General features: G+C 35.1%; 1 protein-coding gene across 2 annotated transcripts in view; it reads right to left on the bottom strand.

Moving 5' to 3' along the window:
• Nucleotides 1–10,458: 10,458 nt before the first annotated feature.
• RWDD3 (RWD domain containing 3) overlaps nucleotides 10,459–13,823 on the bottom strand; it is a 35,754-nt gene continuing 32,389 nt past the window's right edge. For both annotated transcript variants that reach the window (XM_007485005.3, XM_001381791.5), the window contains exon 5: nucleotides 10,459–12,557. In XM_007485005.3, the coding sequence (XP_007485067.2) occupies nucleotides 12,519–12,557 (39 nt within the window). In that variant the 3' untranslated portion in view covers nucleotides 10,459–12,518. The remainder of the gene's footprint in view (nucleotides 12,558–13,823) is intronic.

Here is a 13,823-nt window from a genome sequence, read left to right as displayed (position 1 = left end):
AACTAATAGTCCATAAGTTTATATTCACTTTGTCAGCAAAGAAAACCACATGATTTAAGGGTTTCGTCGTTTTTTAAAACACTTAGCTGGAAAGCCTACTTTCTTTTCAGGAGTGAAAAAGTTCAGGATGGGTAAACCTCTAAGACCTGTTATCAATCCCTCCATATGACAAAATTTCCAGGAAAAAAAGGGGGGGAAAGTTAAAGTTCTTCCACACTGTAAGATTGGGTCTAGTTTTGGAAGCCATACTTCAAACTTTAGAGCCAATAGAGAATGACAAGAATTATAAGAAATCTGAAATTATGTCATGTGAAGAATAATCACAGTAACTGGAGAAGTTTTAAAAATTTGCTCTTACCAATATGTGAATAGCTGCCATGTAAAAGAGAAAGCAGGTTTATTCTGTTGTATGATAGAAGGCAACAAGTAGGGGAAAGCTGTTTCAAGAACACCAATTTCAGCTCCACATACCTACAGTTGTCCAGCAATGGAGCCAGCTAACGTGTAAGGTTGTGATGTTTCCAAAAGTTAATATTCAGGTATAGTCTGGAGGGCTGCCTGACAGGGATGGTATAGAAAAGAAACATGCATTTGGTGCAAGTAGAAGTTGTCCAAAGTCACTTCTAAATTCTAACTCTAGGCTTCTAAATTAAAAGAAAGCACACAAATTTATATTATACGAGATTTCACTGTTATTCACTAGAATTACAGTGAATGGGTTTGTTTGTTTTTTTTAAGTAAGCTAGCTTTAAAGAATAGATTACAGTAGAAGAACATGATGTTCTTAAATATAAAGGAGAAGCAATTCAATTTCATTTTTAGAAGACTATGACTAATAAAACACAGTATTTTTGAAACTAATGAAATAATTACAAATCCTAGGACATAGGTGCCATGCTATTCTAAACATAAATAAATCAATTAAATGATAGTGAGATAACTTTGTGGTTTTATTACTAGGAGGAAATTCTGAAAGTTTAATATGAATATAAATTTAGGAATAACTTCAGAATTCAAGAGGATTTTTTTAACCTGCCCAAATATGCCAGAACTATTTTTCCTTGGGGAAATCTAGAGTGGATACCAAACTAAACCAACAACTGTTGGTCCTGCTCCTTCAGTATTACCTACATCTTTAGAATCAAAGAGATATTTGTATTCTCCTTTAGCAGGATGTTTGACTTGGGAGATCCAGACATGATTACATACAATGACATCTTAATTATCTAGAATTATCAAGAATAACTATAAACCTGGAAAAAAATGTTTTAATCCTCACAAAGTATTTTTGTTGTTAAGGGATGACTATAAAAGCTAAAGACTAGTACTGCCAAAGTTAAGAAATTTAAGAAACAGGTGAGAGAGGGCTAAAGGAGGGAAGGAGAGGTATTTAGACTATTTGGAGGCTCTGCTCTGAATCCATCTGCATTGTATATCAGATTATATTACTCTTGTTCTATAATTGGTGAGCAGAGAAGTTAGGGTCCCTTTTTCTTTTTCGTGGCAACCTAGACATCAGTTAAAACCTTAAGGGAAAGCCTAGGTTGGGGAAAAAGTCTCTAAATGATGTTCCCAGGGCAAAGCAAGTGCAGACCTTATTAAGGAGCACTCATCAATGGCAGAACCAAGACCTTCTCTGTTAACCTTCTTAATATGGAGTTAACCTCAACAAGGAAAGCAAGCTTACCGACACAGTTTCAGCTCCTTAAGGAGATGAAGGAATGATTTAGGACCTTTATCATGTTTTGCTTTTTCTGGGCAAGTTATCTACATTATTGCATGAATATTATTTTTTTCATGCTCTAATCAGAGAGTCGGTTAAGGTGGGATAGTACTTTTCACATATTGATTTTTCTGAGATTCTGCACCACCACCTTAAAGACCTTTAAGTAACACACACTTCAGTGCCTCCAAAGCTAGAAAGGGAAGCATCATTCTTATTCCTGGCACCAAAGGGAAGAGAATCGAGTTTCCCTAGGTTCATGGCCTGAGGTCTAAGGTGAAGGAGGTCAATTGGGCCTGCAAAAGCCCAGGGAAGGGATTTCAATGGGTTGGGAAGGAGGGTTTGCCACATGCCTTGGCTTGTCACAACTAGAGTTGACAGTTATAGAAGTTATTGCATAGAAGGCCTAAGACACCGAGCAACCCTGCCAAGTCAAATATCTCAGCTAAAGAGTTAGAACTGAGTTAGTACCAAGTACAGGCAGAAAGGGACTGGCAAAAAGAGATCAGATAAGAATAAAAATGAAATAAAGAAAGATAATGCTCCAGTCCCCTTCAATAGGCATTAGGATCAATAGCAATTCATAAAGCTTTTGCAACCTTTTTAAAATTTCCTTATTATTTTTACCACCTAGAATATTATAACCCTCAAAATCACCTAAAATATTTGTGTAACTTTTTCAAAAGGGAATCATCTATAAAAGTTTTTTAAATGCATAGAAAACAAAAAATGTAAGACACAAATACAGTGATTTTATCAAAACTTTGTTAGATGTAATATTTGGGTGCATGGATGAAACCAAAGATCATACATTTAGCACTGGAAGGGATCTTAGAGATCACCGAGTTAAACCCTTTCAGTTTTAAAGATGAGGAAAGAGTCCAGAGCTGGAGCAATGGTGGAGACACACCCCAAAACTGTACAGGACCTGACCACTGTGGTTCATACCCTTCTCCAGCAGATGCAAGACAAATTTCAAACCATGTCAGACCAGATAATTGTCTGAACTGATGATATGAGCAGTTGCATCAATGATCTGGAAAAAAACAAGCAGGGGTAGAAGAAATAGAAGGGGGGAAACAAAATACCTACATGTAATAGTTAAAAGATTTTGTTAATCATTTAGAATGAACTCTTGAAAATGTTTTTCACAAGCCAAAAGGTGACAGAACAGATTTTCTCAACTAACTACTGTGGGCAAACAATTTTTTTTAATTAAAAAGCTTGTATTCCTCGAATATGCAGTTTAGTTAGGTTTCAAGATGATTTATTTTTTGATTTCTTGTATGTGGTAGCTTCAACTATATGACATAAAATGTGTAAATATTAGTACACTGAAATTCTGACTACTCAGCTAAGATTTTCAAAAATTTTAGTGCATTTTATCAAGTCATTTGTCATTCCTTTTGTAGTAGTTTCAGTTTAATAACAAATTGCTACAAGTTTTAAGAAATTTATTAATTTTTTCAACTGTTATCAGATTCTCTTTGTGAACTGAAGCACCTAGAATCAATGGTTTGTAATTCTTAGCACAAAATTACTATTGTACTAATAACAAATAAATGGTATGTTGACCATATTTTTAAAGCAGATAAAAAATTGAGCATTTTGTATTTTTGTCATTCCTTTATTTCCATAATTGCTAACTATACTTAAGAATCTACTGTAAAAAGGGCCAGAAAGGAGCAGAAATTGAATGATTGTAACTACTGCCACTTTTTAACACACTAGAGGATTTGAATACTGACAATAGTATCTCAGTTCCTCTCAAATTACAAGGACAGAAAATAATCTATAAAGATGCATTGCATTCACTGATTAGAATTTTGTGTGGTGTAATACTTCAGTCATTGGTTATATCAAAAATGCTTACTATTATAAGAGCATGAGGAGGTTTTTAGCACCCACTTCCTATTTACTTGTGCTATTGATTTTAAAAACATATTTCAATTAGAAGAAAAAGCAAGTGGCCATTCATTGTAAATCCTTGTGTACTGACTGACAAATGCCCTTATTGTAAGCTTGGATTTTTTAAAGAAAAATTGTGAATTTTATTGTTTACATTTTTTAATTAATGCTTTTTTAATAGATTACAGGTGAAATGGAAAAATACCAAATCTTTTCATCAACACATCCCTTTCTTTTGAGGGACAGAGGTTAGCCATCCAAATGACTAACTCATCAAATTGCTTTTGAGTTAAGAAAGCAAAACAAAAACAACAAAATAAAGTCAAGATAAATTGAGGGGTTATTTAGAAGCAGGGGGAGCCAATTTTCCTGGAAATGAGTTTTTAAGTGAATATTTTGTGATTGTAGGAAAAGTTTTCTGTACCACCACATAGTATATTATATTGTCACAAATATGGAATAAATCCATGAAATTTAAAAAAAAAAGGTGAGGAAAGTGGGGCTTAAAGGAGCTGAGTGACTTGCTCTGGGTTTCATAAACTCTAAAAAGACTGAGACAGTATTTGGGCAGACCTGAGACTCCTTGATTCTTGATAAATCACACTATCCACTATGACATGCAGCTGCCTCTCATTAGGCTTAATTTTTTTTCCTTTTCTTCTTTTCTAGGGGTCTTATGAAGAATATGCTTTGCAAGGCCTAATATAAAACCTAACTTTTCAATGTTATTGTAATTCTAAATATATTTGCACCAGAAAAATGCCTAACAACCTAGTTTCATTGGCTATTAACTTTGTATTATACAAAAATGTTTTATATGTTATACAGTTTGCTGAAAAATAATTTAAAGCTTATTATTAAATTGAATTCTACCTTTCAAAAATATAGTTGAAATCTATGAAAATTTCAAGTGGCTTCCTGGAATAAGTATCAGCATTGCATGTACCTTTGCTCAAACTGCAATTATTATAGAAGTCTTGCTTATCAATTGACAAATAAAGTATAGGAAGCAGCAGTTTTCAGAATAAAAAATTTAAGCTATCAATAGCCAGGTGAAATTTTTTTTCCAAATCACTAATAATGAGGGAAAAGCAAATTATAGCTTCACTGAGGTTCTATCTCATATTCATCAGATTGGCAAAGTTGATTTTTTTTAAAAAAGGAAACAAAGAAAACAAATGTTGAAGAGACTGTTGGAAAACAAGAACATAATGCACAGTTGGTGGGGTTGTGAAATGGTTCAGTCATTCTGGAAAGCAATTTGCAACTCTGCCTTAAAAGTTAATTATGCCCTGTTTTCAAAAGGGTATAAAATCTCCAAACCCCATCTCCTCTGGGAGGCAGTGTTCAACCTACACACTGTCTCCTGACCTCTTTACATGACTTTCAAATTAATAAATTTCTCTATTTTTAAGCTAGGTTTTGAAATCTTGCATTCTTGCAAAGTGTAACCTGTCCTGAAACTGGGGTTTTCACCTCAAAGCTCCCCCACAACAGTACCATGCCCAAAAAAGATACTTAATAGATTTTCCCTAACTGAATAATATAAGTCACAAAAGAAGGAAATGAGCATAGGGGGAGAGTGACTGGAACTGCTAAACAGAAATATTAGCTAATGCAAATATTTAGAACATTATTTGTGTAACTAAGATGTCTTTAAGCCATCTCCAAGATGATACAAATCAACATCCTACAAAATTTCTGCCTGAGAAATTAACTCTACCAGCAAAATTAAGATATAGAGAGAACCAATTCCAGTTGCTTCTATGCTTCCCATTCCCACTCTACTTCCTTATATCTTCCAATTCCAGTTGTAATTCTCACCTATTCCATTTGAAAAGACAGTTTGCCCCTTGCCTGAGAAACCTACTAGTATTTTAGGATTAGACTCAACTCTTGTGTCTGATAATAATCCCATTATGCTTAAAGGATAACAGTGAAAAAAAGTAGAAGGAATGAATCAGGACTGAGCTCTCTCCTGGATTCTTTCCCACCATCTTACTATTTGTTGCCAAAAGAAAACTTAGCAATGTCAATTTTATAGCTCCATTTAGAAACCCACAAGTGTCTAGGTACCTGAAAACACTAAGGTAAGCTCAAAACTTTATTCTTTACTGCCTAGTTAGTGACTTTTTCAGATTCTTGTCGTCAGAACTGCTTATAGTGATGGACTAAAAAAGTCAGTTTTCTTTCTTCAAAAAGTCAAGCTGCAGAAAAGATATTTTATGTGGTTGTAAAGAGGGAATAAAGCAAACAGAATGGAAGGCTGGGAAATTAGTAAGATACATTTGACCTACTTCATGATTTTGCTTAAGGCTAATTGTTATATAATAACTTTATTAAAAAGCTATTCTAAAATTCTCAAAATTATCAGAATTTATAACTATTTGAAATAATGTGCTCATTGGCCCAAATTATTAAAACATTTAATCTATATGTAATATACACATACATACTAAAGCCACTCAGCTATCTCACATTTAGTATAGTTTAAGGGATAAAGTCTGTTGTTTTTTTTTTATTGGAGTTTATTTCTAAATTTTTTTATAAATACATTAAGTTGGGCAGCTAGGTGGCACAAAGAATAGAATGTCAGGCCTGGGGTCAGAAGGTTCATCTTCTTGAGTTCAAATCTGGACTCAGAAACTTTAGCTGTGTAACTCTGGGCAAGTCACTTCACCCTATTTGCCCTGGTTTTCATAGCTGTAAAATGAGCTAGAGAAAGAAATGGCAAACCATTCCTGTCTCTTGACCAAAAAAAAAAAAACAAATGGAGTCACAAAGAATCAGACACAATTGAAATGAATGAATAAAAAAATATAAGCACTGAAGAGATACATGAGGGTTAAAGGTAAAGATCTCACTGTGAAAGGCTGGAATATGATCCTGGTCCCTCCTGATTCTTTAATTAAAAAATGAAGATCCAATTAATACCTATGTCGCCTTTTGTTTCTTAGTTTTATTGTTTTAAATTACATAAAGAGGTACAGCTATGTGGCTCAGTGGATAGAGAGCCAGGCCTAGAGTCAGGAGGGCCTGGGTTCAAATTTGGCCTCAGATACTTTCTAACTGTGTGACCTAAGGCAAGTCACTTAACCCCAGCTGTTTAGCCCTTACCACTCTTCTGCCTTGGAACTGATGCTTAGTATCAATTCTAAGACTGAACATAGGGCTTTAAAAATAATAAATTTTTCAAAGTAATGGCCTTCCTTTGTAATCCTATTTTATTTTATGCATTTAAAAACATTATCTGAGAAGTGTTTGGCAGCTTTATCCAAACTCCCAAAAGATATCCAAGAAAGACACACACAAAAAAAGTTAAGAATCCTGACTTAGAGACTTCCAGGGAATGTAAACAATAGGATGATGGACTTATATTTTCTCTGACTCCTATTCCTCTCTGATCTAAAACCTCTCCAAAATGGAAATTATGAGCTAAAGATAAGAGAAACTTCTGGTGTTTCCATTGTCTATGATATACAGAATACAAATGGATTTTTTAAAATCCCTCAAAATCCAGGATATGATTGATTCACTCAGCATCCCTACCTTATCTCCTACACTACTGGCAGCAAGGCTGTAACAGCAGATCCAAGGACATGACACAGACTTACATTAAAACTCACCCCTACACCTTGGTCCTCCCTCCTTCTTTCCAGAGCCACAGGGACCCTGGCTCCAGGCTGGGAAACTTTTCTTGGACTTCAACTGCGGGCTTGGTCACAATCCTTCAAGGGCAAAAGCTTGCTTAGGTGTGGAGACCTGCTAAAGGAAACCTGGAAGCACCCACATTGCAAAGTCCTAAACTGCTTGTTCCAGGCTACAGAACTGAGGAACAGAGATAATAAAGCTATTTACCAGGACAGAACACAATGCATGTAATGGATTGTACAGCATTCCACCAAGCCTGAGGGCACGTGGAGCACTATGAAACACTCCACCAGGTCTGACCACCCAAAAGCTGGAGTCAGTTGAGCCATAAACTTGGGCTGCTAGTACATGAACTGCTCATTATGGGAGGAATCTGAGACAATTTGGGATCCTATCCTCAAGGAAACCACAATCAGAGTGGAGGGAATCAGAAAGTGAGTAATAAGGAAAATAATGGGGAAAGGATTAAGGAATAAAAGTAAGACTTTAGGAAGCAGAAAACTCAAAGACGTTGACCATAAGCAGATAAATCAACATAAATAATAAAAGAAATATAGCAAATTAGTTCAGAGATCTATTAATAAATATTTAAGAAAAAGAAAATTGTCTAATATTTGATAAGACAGAAGACCCTATGAAATTTGAAGAAAATATGGAAACACAACATACTATTCCTAGTGATATGAAAGAGAAATTAAAATTATGTGAACAGAAATTGTATTCTATGCAACAAAAATAATAAATAATATAAAAACTTAAATCTGCAATGGCAAGCTTCAGGAAAGAAAAGAGAGAACAATAGATTGGGAATGCAAATACACAGAAATGTGGACAATCTAGAAGAAGGGAAGCAAAAAAACTCCAATAACATTAATAGAAAATATGCTCATCACTCAAGCAAAACATACTGAACTCTGAGAAGATGAAGTCAACCTAAGAATCATAGATATCCCAGAACACAACAGGAAAAAATATTTAAAGTGATAAGGAAGAAAATAATAGAAAAAAAATGCCCAAAACTTTAGAAAATGAAATTCCAATTAAAAGAATTGACAAGTCACCCTTCAGGGGGTAAAAAAAACCACCAAGGATACAAATTCCAAGACAAGTAGGGGTTAAATTGAACAATTCAATTCAGAAAGAAGTTCTGCCAGCCATGAGAAAAAACTTTCAAATACAAAGGAAAGAACATTCAAATAATGCAAAATTACTCTACACCCACCAGAAAGTACATCATGTCTTCCAAAGAGCAATGGAGTTCAGGAAGAAATACAGGGTGGCATAGCTTTCAAATCTAAACTTAACCTTACAGGACAAAAGATGGATATTCAATAATAAAGAAGAATTTGAAACAATGCTTTCGAAATAAAACCAGACCTGAAGAAATTATTTGCATCTTGAACATACCAAAAAATAAAAATATAGGAAGACTGAATTAATGAAGCAGACAAAGGCAATAACAGTAACAATCACAACAAAAAGAACAGTAAGAGACTTTCTAAATCTATCCCAAGAGACATGGGTAAAAATATAAATCTAGTAGAAATAACAGTAAAAGGGTGAACAGCAGGTATTATGGACAGAATAGGACCCCTCCTAAGGTGAACACTTCTTTTGTGAACTACATTACAACATGGGAAGTACATAAAAGGAGAAGGGAGCAGGGGGAAAGAGGACCAAATCAAGGTCTAGCAATGGGGAAATGAGGCACACATTAGGCAAACCCTACAAAGTAATGGCAAAGGAGCCTTGTGGAGACAGCCTAGAGTGGCTACCTTGGTAGCATGGTACCTTTGATAGCAAGAATACAGGGAATATAAGGAAACCAGATAATCATAGGGGTCATGAATATGACAATGAGTCTAGAAGTAATCAAAAAAGATGATCAGAAATGAGAAATCCTTTTCGGAAAAGGGTACAAAAAATAAAATTTAAAAACTAAGGAAAAGGACTAGGTAAAGGGAAAGAGAGGAAGGAGGAACATAAAATTAGAAAAGGAGATGAGGGATAAAGGGAAAAGAGCCAGGGGTCAACTTTAAAAAAAGATGTAAGGAACATAATATACTTCAGAAGAAGGAACTTGAAATTAAAGTTTCTGCACAAGCAATATTAAAGTATCTAGGATATGAAAGGAAGTGGTTGAATGGCAAAAACATCTTCCTATCAAATTACTCTGATGAGAATTTGGTAAACAAGATAAGTAAACTATACAAACATATGTCTGTGTGTGTATACTCACATACATACACTAATTCATACATATACATAAGACAGACTTAATATCCAAAATGTTCAATAGATAAATGGTCAAAGGATTAGAACAAATATTTGACAAAAGAAAAGCTGCAACTATTCATAATCACATGAAAAAAATTTTTCCAAATAACTAATAAGAAAAAATCAAAATCATCTGGAGATTTTCTCTCACACTGCAAATTGGCAAAAGGAAATAGTGACAGTTAATGTGGGAAGGTTAATGGAAAGATAAGCACACTAACACATTGCTGGTGAAGCCATGAAATGGTACAATCATTTGGGAAAGCAATTTGGAAATATGTAGATAAAGGGACTAAAATATCCCTAACTTTTGACCCAGAGAGACTATTGCTGAGCTTATAACCTCAAGGAAGCCAATATGAAGAAAGTCCCCACACTCCAAGATCTTTATAGCAGCACTTTTCATAACAGCTAAACAAAGCAGATACCAATCACTTGCAGAATGGCTAAATAAATTATAGTATGTTAAAATAACAGAATGCTGCTGTGCTGTAAGAAAAGTTGGTGAATGTACAAAATCACAGTTATATGAACTGATAGTGTGAAGTAAACAGAGCTAAGAAATCAACATACATAGCAATTATAATATAAATGGGAATAACATACCAAAAACTCAAAAGTAAATGTAACAAAATTATCAAGAGGGATTGAAATGAAAAGACACAAGAACATGATCACATCCCTTTGTAGGTAGGAGGTAGAGGGTCCACAGGCATTATACATTGCATATGTTTCCGGGCTTTTTTATTGTATGAATTCGTTTAGCTTTAAATGTTATTTCTCTCATGTGATGACTCTCTGGGAAGGGGATGGAAAAGGATACAGGGAAATTATGATCATTTTAGAAACAAAAAATATCAATAAAAATTATTTTTTAAAAAGAACCCTTGGTCAAGAAGTTGAACTAAATCTGAATTTATTTAATTCTTCTGGTTGAATTGTGTATTCCATTATAAACAGTAGTCACAAATAATACTTTCTTTTATATAATTTTAAGTTTGAACAATAATGCAAAAACAACTGAGAGAAAAAGCACTCACCTACATGTTTATATGGTTCTAGAGCTCTTCAAGAGTAAGCTTATGGAAGGTTAGAGGTGAAAAATGGTTCACAGAAAAAATGCGTACATTGGAATCAAAGCTCAGGTTAGGTAAAAATTACTGAGATAAGGGAGGTCTTTTTTAGTCCAGTTCAAAACTGCTATAGTCATGACCAAAAAATGGACCTGTGTAGTATTTGTCAAATGCCAAAAACTGGAACCACAAAGCAAATTCAAAGACCTTCATTTGCCCCATGGATCTTTTTTTTTTTACATAGACAGATTACAGATAAACAGTTGGACATATATACACACGCAAATATATATATAGGTCCACAGATGTATATTAGATAATGTATGAGTATAATGCCATTTTTCTAATGTGTTAATTTGAATTACTGTATCTCTTTTTCTAAAAAGGTCGTTATTATAAGGAATATCTGTCCAGGAAGGATAAGAGAATAGGATATAAGAAGAAATCTAAAACAAAAGATATTAGTTAAAACTAACTTTTTTGTAAAAAGCTATTTTGCAGAGGGGAAGCTAGGTGGCTCAGTGGATTAAGAGCCAGGCCTAGAAATGGGAGGTCCTAGGTTCAAATCTGGCCTCAGACACTTCTTGGTTGTGTGACTCTGGGCAAGTCACTTAATCCCCATTGCCTAGAAAAAATATTAATAATGCATCCTCCTGTAAGAAAGAAAAAAAAATTTTAATGTAATTTGGGGGGACAGCTGGATGGCTCAGTGGATTGAGAGCCAGGCTTAGAGATGGGAGGCCCAAGGTTCAAATCTGGCCTCAGACACTTCCTAGCTATGTGACCCTGGGCAAGTCACTTGATCCCCATTGCCTAGCTCTTACCACTCTTCTGCCTTGGAACCAATTGGTTCCGAGATGGAAGGTGAGTGTTACCAAAAAGAAAAAAAAAAGCTATTTTGCAGGAATAAGATTATAGTCCTAACATGCTCTGCCCTGGTCTGTGTTATTTAATAAGAGGGATTTTATGTGGGGAGAGAGGAGAGGGAGAGAATGGAGTCTTCCCTCCCTTAAGGTCAGAACCAAGGGAGGTGAAGTTGATGGTGGTCTTGAACCAAGAGGTAGAAGGAGGATGAGTTTGTTGTTTCCCCCTTCCAACTCTCTTTAGTTATGGTTCCTCACCAAGCCTGCCTGTTTACTCCCCACTGTTTGTCTTCTTCTAAATATCAGGCTTCTTTTACCTGGGGAGAGAGATCACTTCTTTCTCCCCCTCAGTTGTGAGAACTCTTCCCTCAGACTTGTGTCAGTCGACTTTGTAATGAGTTTATTCTAACAACAGGGATAAAGGATAAGGTTGAATATCTAGTAAATAGGGGTCAAGTAGGGAAGAGGGAAAAGGGGATCCCTAGCTGTCTAAACTCTTTCCCCCCAAAGTTAGGTAAGCCAGGTTTGGTGGCCTGAGCTCCTGAGAGGTTCAGAGTGTTGAACCCTGGCTTCTGACCCTGCACAGCAGGCATCCCCAAGTTCAGGGTAAAGGAGATTAAGATAAATCTTCAGGTGGACTCCTTTTCTCTCCAATTCTGTCCACTTGCTGGTTTGGGAGGATGGTGATTAGATTCAAGGATGGGAAAGATTTTTGAAATTGGGATCCAGTCAGATATTGGCCTCAGGAGGTCTCCAGTCAAGAGAGCACAGACCAACTGCTCTTCCTGGGTTGTTGCTTTCCCAAGGTTCCAAATCCTTTTCCACCCATCCCCCCTGCTGCTGCTGGAATCTTTACATTTTCTCCAGGCTTTTCCATTTTCAAAAGTCTCTGGATTTGTCTCTCTCTCACATCAGACTATATCTGCTGGGCTGTGTTCAGTCTTAGGCAGCATATTTTAAGAAGGATATGAGTGAGAAAGTATATAGAGAATAACCAGGATGATGAATGACTTCAATTTTATGCTATCTGTGGATCTGGTTAAGGAATTGGTGATGGTTAGCCTATAGGCAAAAAAAAATTTTAAGATTATATAATAGCTGTTTTCAAATACCTAAAGAACTGTCAAGTAGAAGCAGGGTTACAGTTGGTTTACCTGGCACCAGAAGGTAGAATAGGAGCAATGAGGGGACATTGCAAAAAATATTTAGAATGAACTAACAATTAGAAGTACTCAGAAGTGGAATGGGCTGCCATGCAAAGTAGTACCTACTCTCAACTTGAAGTCTTCAAATAAAGGTTATTAGTTCTTAACACTTCTGTGTCAACCCCTTTAGCAATTTGGTGAAGTCTATGGACCTTCTCTCAAAATGTTTTTTATATGTATAAAACACTTTAGATGGCAAAGGAAACAAATTATATTGAAATTTATTTCTCAAAATATTAAGAAAACAAGTTCACAGCCTTCAAAAGGTAAGAACCCCTGTTGTAGATAAATATTTGTCAGTTACATAATACACAGGTTTCAGTTTCAGGTATCTGTTGTAAAGGTGACTTCTGAAGCCCCATTCAAATCTGAAATTCTGTTACAACTCCCTTTCCCTACTAAACTGAATGTTAACAGAAAATTAAGAATATTTTATTCATTAGAACAAACTATGCTCGTTTTTGCCTTTCTTCTCTGCCTATAGAGTCCAGGTATTAAAAGCATGATCTCCTGTATCACTTTGCCCCTTGGCTTAAAAGCTCTTGTGGCCTCATGGACATAATAGGTAATCTCTCCTGGGTATATTTGCCTACTTATAGGTCTGTTATAACTATATAAAGTTTATAGAGGTTCTAAATTTAATATATGCTTTATGATATGGTTTATTTCCCTAATGGGACATAAATGGGTCTTAAGGAAATTTTGTTTAATAGATTTTATGAGAAATAAAAACTAATATTTATATCATTTTCAATTTCCTTTGACCATGGCAAGGTCATTTTATGAAAATCACTTCTCCACTTATAAAACTAGATAGTGCATTTTCATATGAGTTTTAATTAAAACTGACATTTCTGATCCTGTTGCTAATAAAGTGCCATGCTGCTTGATTTCTGATCCTGTTGCTAATAAAGTGCCATGCTGCTTGAGGGCCCCAAAGAAAGGAATTGCAAACTGGGTTCCATGTAACATCAATGTTAGTTAGTTTTTAAAAGCATTAGTATTTTGGAGAATACTGATTTAAGCCACACCAAAAGGCAATCAATATAAAATATTTTTTAAACTCCAACTTGAAATGTTAAGAACAGAAGACAAAACATGAGAATATTTGGACATGAGAAGA

The sequence above is a fragment of the Monodelphis domestica genome, chromosome 2 (assembly GCF_027887165.1).
Source record: "Monodelphis domestica isolate mMonDom1 chromosome 2, mMonDom1.pri, whole genome shotgun sequence".
Classification (NCBI taxonomy): Eukaryota; Metazoa; Chordata; class Mammalia; order Didelphimorphia; family Didelphidae; genus Monodelphis; species Monodelphis domestica.
The sequence above is the reverse complement of the archived record's forward strand: the minus strand, read 5'-3'. Positions and strand labels throughout refer to the sequence as shown.